Here is a 16409-nt window from a genome sequence, read left to right on the forward strand (position 1 = left end):
GTATGTGTGTGTGAATGCACTTGCTGCTCAACTTAGAGGTGAGTGACACTTTTGGACAGGGTTCGTGAAAAGGGAGGAGAGGCTCGAACAGAATCCAAACAGAGACAGACAGCAAACAGACGGACACGCTGGGAGGGCTTTGAGTGTAACTCCTATGGCAGAGAAAACCAGTGGAACGTGTGTAAAAAGCTCAGTACTGAATGAAGGGCTCCGGCCATCTATGGGGTTGGTAGTATACTAGAGAGTGGTTAAATAAAATGATTCAGCCTCACACTGGTGCCACTGTCTTAGAAGTCTCCAAAGTAAACAGTGTGAAATGAAATTATGACGCTTTGAAATCTCACACACGCACACTGAGAGGGAGCCCCAGCTGCGAGGTAAAGAGGAGTAGACCATGATGAAAATGACTCCACTTTAGTGGCTCCGGGGATACATCATTGTTGGGGCTCAGATCCAAACCAGCTCTACATAGCTCTGATTTAGCAGAGGGCCAGGCAGAAATCGGAGGCTTCCTTCCAAACCCATCCTGACCAAGAGCCCATTCCCAGGAAGGGTGGAGAGGGACCAGTGGCCCCTGGGCATTGCCCGTCTCAGCTGATCTCCATTAGGATAACTCAAGTAGAAAAAAACAATGACTGGCTCCTGAACATGACTTTCATTTAATCCCACTGTATATTTAACTCCAAGGTCAGTTTTATTATGATACACAGATAGGAACAATCCTCTACACATGATATGCATTTGAGGAACCTTGGATGAGGATCCTCTTATGGTGCTGATAAATCTGCACTTGAATGTGATTCTGTGTGTGGGTGTGTGTGTGGGTCTATTTGTGTGTATGCATTAGCCGTGTGCACATGAAAAGCCTTGTGTGTTTGTGTATTTGTGTACTCACTGCCATCGCTCCCTCTCGCCTGCATAGGGGTGGTCCCCCTGCTCTCTTGTGCTCATGAAATCACTTCTAAGTGCCTGTAATTTCTCACGCTTCATCAGTACTGTAATTTCAAAAGGCTCCCTCTGAAGACCCTCCTTTAGTGGCGACCCGGGGTTGTCAAATGAAAACATCATTTATCCAGTGACCTCGGAGCTTCAGGAAATGGTTTGCTGGCTATTCAGCGACAGCCTTGAAATAGGGAGCTGTGGTGAGGGACTGCGGGGGTTTGTGAAACATGAAACAAAAGGTGGTCTGGCCCCTCAATCTACAGTATCAGGTTTGAGAGATTTCAGAAAAATGCACACATCCATTTGGAAAATCTTGTATGGAACCATTTGTATGTTTGCCAAACTGAGGTTTTCCTCCAGTGAAAATATTTACTTAGAAAAAAAGAAGCTGAAAGTATTTATTTCAATGCAATCCTTTCCTTCACCATGTCCTAAATGTGGTTTCTGTAGTTTTTGGCCCTCAGAGACTCAACTGGCAGTCCAGCCACTGAGTGGCTCAGTTCCATGGTTGGGTACTTTCAGGTTCAAAGTCTCGGTCCTGTGGGATTGATGATTCAAATATCTTTGTTTAGTTAAATGATAAATCTTTATCATGCTAGATGATGAATGCAGCATTGTCTGCTTGTGCTGCTTTGCCCATGTGCAGGCTTTGTCATCACTTTATAAGGCCATTCATGGAGAGCTTCTTTCACTCAGACATGTCCGCATTAGTCAGAAATGATGAAAGACGTTTGGGAAGAAAGCCTTCATGAGACATGCTCCCACTGCATTGAATAGCCAGACTTTACAATGAAAGAATTAAGATTTTGATTTTATTTATGCTCAAATGCCAAAGGAGATGCTGTCACTTAGTGTTTTAGTGGTATTATGTCTGGAACAGACTTTTTAGTCATTCTATTGGCACGGCTCAGTCTGTTCGACCTTTGATCCAGACTGAAATATCTAAAATATTATTGGATGGATTGTCATGACATTTTGCACAGGCATTCCTGGTCCCCAGAGGATGAATCCTACTGACTTTGGTGATCCCCTGACTTCTCCCCTAGTGCCACCATGAGGTTGACATTTGTGGTTTTGAAAAAAAATTCTGAGGAAATTTGGTACAGACACTCCCCAGAGAATGAATTGTAATATCATTGCCGTTTCCCTAACTTTTAATGTAGCGCCATCATCAGGTCAAAATTTCAATTTGTCCAGTACTTTGGATTGTGATCAAATACCTGCAAAACCAATGACTAGCCTTTGTGTGATTGGACTTTAAGAAAGGTTTAACATGCTATCATGCTAAAGTAATAATTTGAACATTTTCAACAGTATACAAGAAACATCAACATGCTAGCATCGTCATTGTGAACTTATTAGCATGCGGACATCAGCATTTGGCTCAAATCACTGCTGGGCCAAACTCAGTATAGTACAACCTCACAGAGCCACTGGCATAGCTATCAGGGGTGGGTAGTAATGCAAGAAATGCACATGAGTAAAAACAACATGAGTTGTTTGTAGGAATGAGTGCTTTCCACGTTCCTTTCCTTAATACATTCTTTACTTTACTTTGTACCTTTGTTACTCTGCTCTACATGTAGGGCCTAAGGGACAAGAGGCAACTTTTAACGACAGTCCCTGGCCACATGTGGCCACTTTTTACACCAAACTCTTAAAAGTAATTTGTTTTTTTAACTTGGTACTTTTTTAAATTAATTAATTAGTAGATTTCTTGAATGGTAATTTTCACTTTTTGAGTTTATTTTTTATTATAAATAATTTTTACTTGAGTATAGATTTTCAGTACTTTACCCACCACTGATAGCTGTTGACTCTATGTCTTGTCTTATTCCAATCATACTGCAAAATTCTTTGTATCACACACTTTATGATAACAATAACTTTCTAAGATTACAATCACAGTGATGTATTCATTGATAACTAGCTCAAACTACAGGATCATGTCCGGATTGTCCCAGATCAGAAATATAATGCCTATTTCGCCTCAATCCAAGTCTCCATCATGATGAGTGAGAAGTCCTAAACCCAGACACACCACAAAAGGTAGTGAGTTATTTGCTCAGACCAGCACAGACTCCATGATCTTAAAATTACCAAATCTGGATTATCATCTTGCTTGCTACCATCCTGTAATGGGGTCCCAGCATTAGCAGAAGAGCTCTCTGTGTGTTTCTTTGTGTCTTTTATGCAGGTGTTGGAGATCAGAGGTGGTGGGGATAACCCTGGGATCTTAGTGAAAGCTGAGTGAAAGTTAATGGGATGGAGGGTCCTCAGAGGGCACCGAGGGAAAAAGGGGTCATGACATTTAATCGTCCTGCCCCGACAGGCCAAGGCACTGACATAGAGGTCAGGGGGGACATAAATGAACCAAGGAGGACATGGGTGGGGCAGACACACACAAAGGGCCTCTTAGTGCAGTGATCAGGCTTGTCACCCAGTAAGCCTCCCTGTAGCGCTCTCCTATGGATTAACTCTCTGAAATACACCTGGAACATGACCCCGGGCCACTGATGACACTATCACAAATACAAAAGTGATCTGGGGGGGAGGGGAAACTCCTATCGAAGCACATGTTTACCCCAATTGTAAATCATAAACCCTCTAAAAACAGTAAAGTCTGACAAGGACACTTGAGCACACCAGCTCATTGACTCTGAGGTAAACATGTACATCGTGATTCAGCCTTTGCCGTAATTCTCAACCAACGCTGGTCATCTGGACCAATCATGAAGCAGTTCGGCTTAGAGCCACAACATAACAGGAAGACACTGGCATAAACACGAGCTATAAACACAGTCAACACAACCAACATAACACTGACACACTGCTGATTAAAGAGGGAAGAGGTTTGCTGAGGAGGTGTTCAAAAAAGGAATACACACAAACAGTCAGTGATTAGAGAAGATACTAATCTCTCTGCGCAGGGTGAAAGTCAACAAATCAAGGTGAGCAGAGATAAAAAGAACATAATGTAGATAATGTGAGGTCTGCTTGCATTTTCACACAATTATAAGAATGAGAGGTCTGCTGATGCTTTAGAGTGCATGGTCAGTCAGCTAAGAGAAACAAATAGTTGTCTGGCCTGACTTTGTGAACTTTTATTTTGAGTTTTCAGGTAGTGGTTTGAACTATCTTCACAACCTTAAGCTTTACTCTGAGTCCCTTTTAAATTAGCTAAAAAATAAAAAAACCCAACTCAGGCACATATCTAAACTGGCAGACTGTAGTATGTGTTTTACTTCTTGGGGAAAAAGGACTAATGCGGCAATTATGATTGTTATTGTAAATGACAACACATATTACACATATATTACACATGATAATAATAAAAGATGTTCCCCAAGAGATGAAAAACCTGAAAACAAAGATGTAATCTCAACATGATGTGAATATTTTAATAAGAAATAAGAATAAAAAACATATGCAATGTGGAGGCACAGCAATGTTCTTCAGTTACTAAACAAAAGCTTCAGTAACTGGGTTGTATAAGTCTGAATACCAGCAATGTGAAAGTAATAATTATATAATCAAAATGCTACCAGTGATCATTACTGGGAATGGTAGGTATGATCATACTCCTGATTTATGTTTCAGCCTGGAGGGTTTGGTTCACATGGTCTGAGCAGCCGGCTTCAGGCCAGAACAACCATCAACCAGCAGCCTTTGATTGTTGGTAAATTGTGGTTTTAAGCTGAAAGGGTCAGTCAGACCTCTGCTCTACTGCTTGTTGGTACAGTGTGGTTTCTGAATTATAGAACACGTGAATTCAAACCAAAACACACATCCATCACAATATTCGGAGGTTTTAGAGGTTAATGGTGAACGGGGAAAATGATGGTGAGTGTTTTTTTCCTGAGTTATGTGAAATGCATTATCAGTGCTACTCTGTAATAACCTGCTAGTATTAATGGATCGAACTGGCACATCCATTTTCTAACATGGAGCACAAACAAAAGTGCGTTTGAGCTTCTGATTTGGACGTGTTAGCATTTGTTCTTATGTGATCTATGCCAATGGGAACAACTTTCCAAAATGTTCTGATTATTAACTGTGGTTTATGTCAGTGGGGCCTTAAATTGTAAGTGGGTGGTCAGATGGTCAAACAAGGTTTAATTCCTGTATATTTTAACCCATTGTGAACCAATGAGTCAATGATGCTGCCATAGTGATTTAATATGGTAGAGGCTCAAAGAATATAAAGGTTTCACTGCTTCATTTTCACCCACAAAATCAAGTCTCAGGTGAGAGTTTTTATTAGCATAGTTATTTAAACATGTTTGGGGATATGATAGGTCACAAAGATGCATTGTTTGTGTATACAGTACGTAGGGAAGACTGAAAGTGATTGATCCTATACTACAGTACTACTGTCTTTACAGCGTTGCCTCCACCGTGGGCAGGCTGGGAGAGCAGCCTGAATGAAACACAGGCTGGAGTGTTGCACGACAGAAAAAGGTAGCTTCTGGTTACAAACTTTGGACCAATCAGGACGCCGCTCTGCCTTCCTCCAGCAGGAGCAACAGAAGTTCAACCTGGACCGCTTCACGGAGAAACTATCTGCTCTAAATTCAAACTGACAATGCTTATTCCCTTCCGCCGACATATCTGATAGCCAACTAATTGTCACTGAAGGAAACATTTCCGAGAAATGACAATGTTGGGCATGTACGTGCCAGACAGGTTTTCTCTGAAATCGTCAAAGGTCCAGGATGGAATCGGTCTTTACACGGCGAGGCGAGTGAAAAAGGTTTGTTGTTTCTGACTGCGCAACTTTGTAACCGAGTTTACACGCGGGAAGCGTTTTTATGTTACTTTTTAAGCGATTGAAAGCGGTGTAGGTCGTTTTTCTGTTCGCCTTATTCCTTAAAATCTCAGTCAGGGTCTCAGCCTCAACCCAGGGCTCCTCTGACGTGAAGTGCCACGTAGCTACAGTGGCTCCAGTTGTTTCTCTCGTTCACTTCATAACAATGTATTCATGTCGGCACACAAGGGTCGCGCCGCGTGAACCAACACATACTGTACATGAACGTTACATTCAGCGTGAAGCCGTCAGCTTTTTTTTACGTCTTTATGCCAAAGCGCAGACGTTTCCCCACTGCTGTCAGACACATAGAGGAGGTCCATGACTTAGCTGAGGATGAATGGGTTCATGTAAATGAGTCGGGATGTGCTCACATTCAAGACGTTGCTATTTAAATCTGTGCTACAGAAGTAAAGCGAGTTGAGGATGAACATGAATACAAGAAGATGAACACACTTTGACCACGCCCCCTGGATGTTTGGCACTTCTGGAAGGTCAAAGGAAAAAAAAAAAAAAGAAAAGTCCAGTACTGAAGGATGCATTCACATGTCACATTAAACAGGAGGCGTGCCCACTGGTTATCCAACATTTGCCCACAGTGCAAATAATAATAATAATGATAAGGATATTAATAATGGTTTGGACAGTCCACTGGGGGTGTTTTATGGTTTTAATATAATCTGACTACCAGTTTGCTGTACAATGGCATCATGTTTGACAAATGATCCGTCTGTTTGTTTTAAAGGGAGAGAAATTTGGCCCCTTTGCAGGTGAGAAAAAGCTGCCTAGTGAGCTGGATGAAAGCTCGGACACCAGGCTTATGTGGGAGGTGAATGCACGTACATTCTCATATTTCTACACATTTAAAGGGTTCAGAATTCAAAGGTATACTACATAAATTGGGTTAAAGCAATTATTTTGTTGTAGTTAAGAGGCGCATACAGAATAACACTAGCCTCACACTCACACCTCACAGCTGCATTGACAGAGCACAGTAAATCCATTCCTTGCTTATTCTATTGCAGTTACACACAAAACACATCCTTTTATCAGAGGACAGCTGAAAGAAAGACACAGCAGCTTGCAGTCCTGTCCAAATATGTTCTCAGTTCTTCAGTGATAGACAGAACATTTAATTGCATTGCAGATCTGTTAACCATACTGTCTGATTTAAACTGACTCACATCTCATGGAAGCCATTGATGGTAACCACTGAAATATGCTGTGATGCAGTTATCTGTAGCTGCCACATTGCGAGGTACAAGCCTGTGCATATGATTAGGAGTCCATATGAAAGAGCAGCACACTTTGATGCACAGAAGACAAACCATGAAACCAACAAGAGAAGAATCAGTTGTTCACTTCTGACAGCTCATACGGTTATTGTTTTTTTTGTTTTTTTCCAGGTCCGTGGCAGTAAAGGAGATGTGCTGTATATTCTGGATGCTAGTAACCCACGGTATGCCAACTGGCTGCGGTTTGTCCATCAGGCGCCTTCACAAGAGCAGAAGAACTTGGCAGCCATACAGGTACATTTCCTCTTACTGGACAATGAATCCCTCAGACTTTCCTAAAAAGACAGACTAGAAAGACAATGATACATTTTACAGGCAATACACATCTGTCAGGACTGGCTAATGATTTTTTAAAAAGTATATCTATAAAGAGACCTCTAAAAATAGAGAGGTATTTTTTTCTTAGCAGCAGACAGACTCTTTTCAGCCTGGAAAACCTTCAAAGCAAGATCTGAAAAGTCACTTTTTTTACAGTAGCACAGGTCACTAAATGGCAGCGTCTCATTGTGTTTGTTCTGTAAGACATCCCAGATGACCACAAGAGTTTAGTTTTACAGATGAATATTATTAAACATATTACAAGACAGATCAGTGGCAACAGAGTGAACATGGTGGATAGAGCATGGAAAAGTGACAAATCTACAAAGCTTCAAACTGAACTTTGAAAGGAATTCTCATCCAGAAACAGGATTTCTTTTTTAAATAATGACATTTTTGTAAAATGTATTAAATTGCTTGTAAAATTGGGCAAGGAGAGATGCATTTAAATTTGATTTCTGTATATATTTCAGTGCATTTAGGAGCCATAAAACATTTGTGGTAAATCCAGATGTAAGACTATATGCGAGAAGTGCTTCAACTGGAAGAAGGTTTAATAGAATAGCAACCTCTCTGAGGGAAGGTTTGTGCGATTGTTGATCCTGGAGTTATTGCAGCATCAGGGAATAATTCTCTTTTTCAATTTGTACTTTCCAAAGTTTCCAATAACATTTTTTATAGTTATTATATTGACAAATTATTCATAGTCAACAGTACCAAGGTCTCTGAATACAAAAACATCTGAAGAATTAGCAAAACACAACCTCTTACAAACACACATTTACACACTCAACACAACTTTAGTGCTCCGGATCTGGGAAATTTCAGCTCTTGCACTGCTGTGTAAAAGATGAAAAAGATTTTTCTCTCCTGGTGGAAGAAAAATAGAAGCTGAATGAAGAGGAGACGAACATTTCAGGTCTAAGAGCCAAGTTCCTGCCATCTATACACAAATGTCCAAAGTGATTGGTCGTTTAAAGGTCATCCATGTGTGTTAAAGCTCTGTGTTCCATCAACAGTGACATTTATCGTGTAGCTTTCCTCTTCCTAATCATTATTTATGTATATTTAGAATCCCATAGTTAAAACAAAATGACTGCTTGATTTTATTAGCATGACCTTTAAGGACAAGAAAGTTAATGACAACATTTTTAAGGGTTTAAGATTTTGACCTGCGGCCTCAATCAGGTTTAACAGACTGTTGTCTGAGCGTAATGAGTTCAACCTTCAGCCAGTCTCAACAGTTGCTCACTGTTCATTACCATAAATGGTTATAAATGTATTTTAGCAGGAATGTTTTTCCCATTAGCTACATTCTTCTCAAATTTGTCAGGTAGAGTTCTGCCAGTGCTCCATGGCATCGTTTCTATTGTGTGTTTACTGGATTATAACCATGTCATTGTCTCTTAGGATGGAGAGAACATCTTTTACCTGGCTGTTGATGACATAGAGACAGACACAGAGCTCCTGATAGGCTACCTGGACAGTGACATGGAGGAGGAGGAGGAGGAGGAAGAAGAGGAGGTCATCAAGGATGAAGATGAAAACAGTAAAGATGCCAAACATATTGTTGAAATGGGTACAGTGGAGTTATATTAATCCTGAACATAGACGATTAACTATTATACACATTTCAAAGAAACACAGAAATGAATATTTGCCTCTTAGATCTTTGCTCATTGTGTGTGTGTGTGTGTGTGTGTGTGTGTGTGTGTGTGTGTGTGTGTGTGTGTGTGTGTGTGTGTGTGTGTGTGCCACCTCTCTACAGAACTAGTAATAAAGAAGGAGGACCACCCCTGCTTGCTGTGTGAAAGCAGCTTTCCCAGTGAGGAGATCCTGGCCGCCCACCTCCAGAGTCTCCATCTGAAGGACTTCAAATGCAGAAACTGTGGCAAGAAGTTCCCCGTCAAACAGGCTCTGCAGCGCCAGTGGGTTTTCTGTTCCATCACTTAACTGCTTGTAGTGTAGTTTTATGTAACGTTTAACTCCTCTAACAATGAGTCTGCAGGTAATTAAAAAACCTGAAAAAGTATTAAATGAATTTGGCAGACATTTTGGTTTGAGATTATATGTTATAGAAAAGAAAATCCGTTTTCAAGGGTATTTATTACTTGGATTATAATACAAAAAATGCATCAAGTTATTAAGAACGAGGATGTTGCCGATTATATAAAAGATTGAATTAAAAAAGGCATAGTTTGCCATTTTGGGAAATACGATTAAGATTGAAACCAGCCTCATTTCTGTCTGTTTAGTATGGAGCTTGTGCCAGCAGCAAGTTAGCTTAGCACAAATACTGGAAACAGGAGGAAAACAGTTAGCCTGGCTCTGTCTAAAAGTAGCAAAATCCACCTACCAGCACATTTAAAGCTTGTTAATTAACATGTTATACATCGTTTAAACAATTCTTCCTGGGCTATTGTCGTCATCATGACTAGTAGAGACTCCAGGAAGTGACTGCGCTTGCCAAGAAATAGTCCGGCACACAACCTCTCATAGAACCTCAAATAGATGTTTTTACGATACAGTCTTGAACAGATTAAATTGGATATAACATGTTAATTAATGAGCTTCAGAGATGCTGGTAGGCATAGAGCCAGGCTAGCTGTTTCCCCCTGTTTCAAGTCTTTATGCTAAGCTAAGCTAAGGCCACGGCTACAGTTTCAGTCAATGTCTATATACGTAAAATATGTTGCATTAAATATATTAATGTACTTTTTTAAACTCAGCACCTCCTGTATGTGTTTGAGATGCAAATCTTTCTTGCGTTTCTGTTGACAGAATCCATCAATATGTTAACAGGGCTTTGATTGTATCGTATTTATCAAAGGCAAACTCAGTATAGAAAGATAGGGCTGGCAGCAGCCGCTCAAAAGCAGAAACGCTCTCTGTGTGGTCACGTGAGGCGTGCGAGCTGCAGCAGTTCAGTGCTGGCGTGCACTACTTATGCATCCTATGTGGACTGACTGTCAGGGTCGGCTGGCTGTTGCTTTATATTTAATGTACAGACATGAGAGTAGTATTGATCTTCTCATTTAACTCTCAGCAAGAATTTGAATACATTCATTTTCCCAAATCTCAAACTATTCCTTTAACTAAATTTGATGAATTAATTTCATTAAAAATGTATTTGTTTAAATTTTTAGTTAAAATCTGACAATCTGATGACAAAGAATAATGTTCATCCTGTATATCTGCTCTTTCTACTTTTGTTTAGCCCTGACATGTTTCATTTCTTATTTGGTGCCTAATTTGGTTTTATTTTGAATCCTTCCCCAGTGTTTTGCATTGTTCTGAGTCACTGGATCCATCAGGTGACTCTAAAGCGCACCAGTGCTCCCTTTGCCACAGCACATTCAGCTCTGAATCCAGGTAACATACATTGCCCAAAGGGAATTTATAACCTGTACAGTGCACACATGGACACGTGTCATTTATTTGCCAAGATGATCAGTAAGATAGAGTTCTTTCTTCTTCTTATTCTTCTTCTTCTTCTTCTTCTTCTATGTGTACAGCTTTGAACAGCATAAGGAAGCTTGTAAAGGAGACGCCAGGTTCATCTGTAAAGCAGAGAGCTGTGGCAAAAGATTCAAGAGCAAGGACGCTCTGAAGAAGCATAAAGGAAATGTTCACACAGGTTGGCATCTCTGTCTCTCCCTGTATGTGTCTTTGTGATTTTCTCTCTCTCTCTCGCTAGTGCACACATATTCACATGCACAGTGAACGTCATGTAATGAAGTTAATTGTCCATTAGCAGCCTCAGCACTCAAGGAACTGCAGTAGCAGTACTTGACCTCGATCAGTTAAAATCTCTGCAATGTTGAGACACATCTCTAATTACTTGTGCTACATAATTGCTGACCTGTGTGTTCTGGGGCGGCTCACTCCTTTAGATAATTGGACTTCCATAGCTATTTATGATGGGATGTAGGGCAGCGGGGATCTGTGCAGCCTTACACGTGAATCAAATATCAACCCGTGATTAAGACATTCATCTCAGAGGGTGACGGAGCCGGCGTGTTTTACCACTGTGGTCAGGACAAAGGGTGTGTGTGTGTGTGTGTGGGCGAGGGGGAAGTGGATCAGACTCGTCAGATGTGGGGCATGTGATTCAGATGGGGTTGAGGGGAGGGTCCCAAAATGATGCATTGGTGGGATGATTTGGCCTGCCATGAGGAGAGTTCAGTGTCAAGTCAGACTTTTGGTATTTTTCTGTTTCTGTGTGACGATTGTCTTGAAATTGCCGTCATGATTTCCCACTTTTGTTATCAGTCCTGTAGGTTAGGTTTGGTCACTTTTCATCCACTATTTCTTTTCTTTATAGGAAGTGCACGTCGGAAACTCACATGCACCATATGCAACAGAAAATGCTCATCTTCTTTGAACCTACAGGAACACAGAAAGGTGAGGCTCTACAACATCTACTGTAGGGCTCAGATTATCCCAACCAGATACTTTGCATTGGATCTGAGAGGATTTACTCAGCTTACTCAGTTTTGCATGATCCATTTTTACAGTGATGTCTCTTTTTGGCTGTTTCTCGCTGTACAGTGGAATCCATCACTCTTTCTGCAACCCAGTCTAACCTCTTTAATCTTGCTGTCGTCTCTGCTTCCTGAGCTTCTGAGTTCAGTTATTCCCTCTCCACGCGAGGATGTCTTTATGATCAAGTTGTTACAAATTTATTCTGGGTGACAAAGAGCTGAGGGGTGGTTTCTTTTTCACTGGCTCATCCCACAGGTCTTGTGAAATTTGAGAGGCTCTGTTGGCAGACAATAAGGTTTTAACCTTGGCGTCAGGATTCTCCCTCTTACTGATGCGTTACAGATTTGAACTGGGCTGTTTAAATACTATTCTGAAATGTTTTCCTACAAATAGATATGTGGTACTGTGCCATTATCAGTGTATGTTAAGTTCATGACAGCTTTTGCATTTGCTGTTTGGCTATCTATGACTGAAATGGTTTTTCCAGGTTACACTCCTCTGCACAACGTAGGCTAATATACCATTTAGAAATGTAATTTCAATGCAATTATATGGAATTTATTTAATTGCACTAAATAATTAGCCAAAATACATGAATACAAGTTCAAGCTGCTGTGTCTTTTCCTTTAAACTGAAGCTGCTTTTGTACTTTCTCTTGAACAGTTTGTCCCTGTTTGTATAGATTATTTCCAATGAAACAAGAATATTTATAAATTATCTATAAAACTTATAAACCTTATGAATTAATCACTTCACTGAAAGCTGTTCTGTGCTGCAGGTCAGGACAGCACATTTGATGATGTTGGGCACTGGTGTATTATGCAAGTTGCCTCAAACAAATTGTCTCATCAGTTGTCATTCATTAACTAACATTCTTCATTAATTATCCCTGCTGGTAATTGTGACATTTCATTTTCTCTTGTCAACATCTATCATCCAGATTAATCAACAGGCATTAATCCATCCCTGCCACCTTATTCATCACTGAGCCACTTCCAAACTGTCCGACATTTAAAGTCACCTGGAAGTTGTGACATAGTTCTGCATCATTTAACCTACTTCACCTGTCTATGAGTCAGTGTTCTCCAGTTTCAGATCTCCAGGGTACTTTAAAATAGGCGTATGTAATATTCCTATGTGGCCTCCTTATGTGTGTATGTGCCAGTTCTACTATTATGTGGCTCATGGTAGCTTCCAGTCATGCACTGTTGTCTGAAATGCATAATGTGTTTCTATAAATGTGGGTCAGGATTACATTCGATTTTGACAAATTATGTTTTTTTCACATTTAATAAAGATGTTCAGAGGAATCAAGTCCTACTTAAACACAAAGTATTATTATGAATATGGCACATTTCTGTTAAAACTGTATGTGGTTTATTCTTATAGCTTCAATTGAAGACATTTGGGCATTAAGTATTATTCTTGCAGACGAGCAATCAAACTTTCCATAATGACACGTTAGCTCCAAAGCAGCTTAAAACTGCCATTATCATCATTTAGCTGAACAAGCTTTTGCAGTAGCAGCTGTGACAAGAGGAGCTGCTTTGCATTAGCATATGCTATTGTAGCTGTACGCCGGGGAACTATTGAATATGCAATTATTGGAGCGATGCTCTGAAGCAGAAAAAGGATTGAAACTTTTCATCACTTTAATTGCTTTTCTGTCTGCAGACATCAGTCTAATGAAAACGGACAAGATTTAGTTCCTGTTGATCATCGCAGACCGTGATCCTTCAACTTCTGCATGCTCTTTACCCCAAGTTTTTAAAAATGATCAGCAATAGCAAAAACTTAAAACACTCTCTTTTACCCTTTTGTTGTAGGTACATGAAATATTCGACTGCCACGCATGTGACAAGAAGTTCATCTCTACAAATCAGCTGAAACGCCATATGATCACACACTCGGGTAAGAAAGTGGTGCCTTAAATACCTTGCTCCTGCACTTTATGCATCGTCTCTGTTTACCAGAATGCATCAATGTCAATCTTTCACTGATTAGAGAAGCGACCGTATACCTGTGAGATCTGCAGTCGCTCATTCAAGCGTCTGGACCAGGTGACGGCTCATAAGATCATCCACAGCGAGGACAAACCGTACAAGTGTAAGCTCTGTGGGAAAGAGTTTGCTCACCGCAACGTCTACAAGAATCACAAGAAGGTAAGCAGATGTGGTATCACATATAATAATAATAATAATAATAATAATAATAATAATCCACTGGTGGGTTAATTGCTACTGTAATCAGGCTTTCACAAGAGTGGTAATTATTTTCTTATACCATTATATGTGGCTGATTGGTGTTTGCTGAGAAGAGATATTAACTGAAAGGCAGAATCACTTCAAAGCTAGAGTTATTAGTGAGGCTGTAATCAATCAGGGTCTCGTTGGTGGCTGTTATCTGTGGGGTCTCTGCCCTCCTCCACCCCTGAGGTCCCCCATGTTTACTTTTGGGATTGAGGTGTCACTCAGATAGATAGGTCTGGCATAGGGGAGGGGGGTCAGAAAAACAGAAGCACTTTGAACTTAAAGCCCCTCAAGCTGCTTGTCTTCATGAAGACAACAAACCAAATCGGCTACGGAGCCTTTTGCATGATCTTCTCACATCAATTTAAGAAGCTTCGTCAACATCCTTGCTGAGGCAGGAGATGGCTCTGCTTACACATTATAAACATGCTGATGCTGCTCTGCTCCGTCTACAGACCCACTCTGAGGAAAGACCCTTCCAGTGTGAGGAGTGCAAAGCTCTGTTCCGCACCCCCTTCTCTCTACAGCGTCACTTACTTATCCACAACAGTAAGTATGAGTGTGAGTGCCCCTGTGTGGTCTTGTGACCCTGTCCACAATGAATACATACCCCCATATGAAGAGCTGCAACAATTAGTCATTTAATCAGTTAGTTAATTGGCAAGTGACAGCAATGTTAAAGATAAGATAATCCTTAATTGATCCCCCAGAGCGAAAATTTGGGTCACATGCACCAAATAACACAAAATACACAGAAAGTTACATAAGCTGCTGCAACAGGCTCCTACTCAAGCGACGCCATCTTTCATTCTACCTTAAAGATCCCCTCCAGACATGCACTGAGACATAAATAGAAATAATCTACTTCGAACAATAAAGTGTGTCTGATATTATTTTCCTGCAAAAAAAAGTATAATTTACACATTAAAATCCTTAAAAGGGCATCCTCTTCTGCCTTGTTAAAAATTTCAGAATCTATCGATATGCAAATTTTTCCCCACCCCTTAAAATCAGATTTTTAATGAACACAGAGAAACTTTCCACTTTCAGCAGCTGAATGTGAAAACATCCTTCTAGTGTCAAACTCGAACCATATGCTACTGGTTGTACCAGACCAGTTAAGGCTGTAGCTGCAGAAGTCTTGAGGGTACTGAATTGATGGTACATTTTATTGCTTCTGAATTCAACTTTACATTTGTAAGAGGAAGAATGTGTTATGTCTTGCAGTTGTAGTCCTACTCATAAAATTAAATGGGATCAGAATTTTGTTATTTTTGTATCCTTTTCCCCTTTCTTTCGTAGTGGTTTAGGGTTTCAAATTTTAGATTTTATGTTATAAAATGATTTTTTCTTTCATAAGGTGCCATAACTAAATGTGAAGTGGTTTTTGAGGAGAAATAACCTTGGATTAGATTATTACATTTAGAATTGTAATCATTTCATTATCTCCTAGAAGAAAAGTTTTTAAGCAAAAACCAACTTTAGTGTGATCTTTATGTGTCAGTCCTTTATTTTCATTGGCCTTCAGCTCATCCTTACCCCTGTGGATATTGCTATTAATAATAGAAATCATAACTCTATCAAACATCTCACCAAGGACACATTGGAGTGTGTTCAGGCTGTCCGGTGGTGCTTTGGCACCCAGGGGTTTGAGAAACTTTCTCCCCAGACAATTGAGCTGCAGTCGAGCCTTGGCAGGATGCAGCGCTGCTTCTTGAGCCAGATAACAAAGAGATTGTAAAGCTCAAGGCATTTCCTGCTGCTGTCTCAGGAGGCAGGCTATATAATACCAGGGCTCGTATTATGTATCAAGTTCTAGACAGTATGTGGGGCGGGAGGATAGAGTGTGTGATTTCACTGTAGGTGAGAGAATAGACATGCTAGTGAATAAATGTATCTGTCTTTGTGAGTTAATGTTAGCAATCGTCTCACAGTGGGAAAATGAAGCACAGCTGTTTAAACTTTTTTAGCTTAAATACTGTGCTTTTTTTCTGGGGTTGTGTATTTGGTCACCAAACTCTTAACTTGTTTTAAATCGCTTGTTTCAACTTGATGAATATCACCTGTTCACAAGGAGGTGATTGGATCATTAGCATAATCAATGTAAAAACTTGTTCCACTCCATAATAAAATATATTCTGAATTATAGGAATACAAGTCCAAGTCCTGCTGTCAGAAATCAGCAGATGACAACATGACACAATATAACAGTGTCAGTAGCTGAATTGGGCGACCTGAAGCAATTAGCAAGAAAATATGAATACAGCTGCTGTCATACAGTAGGTGATGTTACAGGTGTCAGGTGTTATAATG

General features: G+C 40.3%; 1 protein-coding gene across 2 annotated transcripts in view; it reads left to right on the forward strand.

Moving 5' to 3' along the window:
• The first annotated feature begins 5437 nt into the window (after nucleotides 1–5437).
• Nucleotides 5438–16409, forward strand: part of prdm5 (PR domain containing 5) — a 31798-nt gene continuing 20826 nt past the window's right edge. Inside the window, exons 1-11 of one of the 2 annotated variants that reach the window (XM_051377611.1) lie at nucleotides 5438–5695; nucleotides 6495–6578; nucleotides 7156–7278; nucleotides 8773–8941; nucleotides 9131–9290; nucleotides 10642–10734; nucleotides 10878–10999; nucleotides 11687–11766; nucleotides 13674–13758; nucleotides 13852–14009; nucleotides 14552–14645. In XM_051377611.1, coding sequence (XP_051233571.1) covers nucleotides 5597–5695; nucleotides 6495–6578; nucleotides 7156–7278; nucleotides 8773–8941; nucleotides 9131–9290; nucleotides 10642–10734; nucleotides 10878–10999; nucleotides 11687–11766; nucleotides 13674–13758; nucleotides 13852–14009; nucleotides 14552–14645 — 1267 coding nt within the window. In that variant the 5' untranslated portion in view covers nucleotides 5438–5596. The remainder of the gene's footprint in view (nucleotides 5696–6494; nucleotides 6579–7155; nucleotides 7279–8772; nucleotides 8942–9130; nucleotides 9291–10641; nucleotides 10735–10877; nucleotides 11000–11686; nucleotides 11767–13673; nucleotides 13759–13851; nucleotides 14010–14551; nucleotides 14646–16409) is intronic. The other variant, XM_051377612.1, reaches the window with a different exon arrangement.

This window comes from Dicentrarchus labrax, unplaced genomic scaffold (assembly GCF_905237075.1).
Source record: "Dicentrarchus labrax unplaced genomic scaffold, dlabrax2021, whole genome shotgun sequence".
NCBI classification, from domain to species: Eukaryota; Metazoa; Chordata; class Actinopteri; family Moronidae; genus Dicentrarchus; species Dicentrarchus labrax.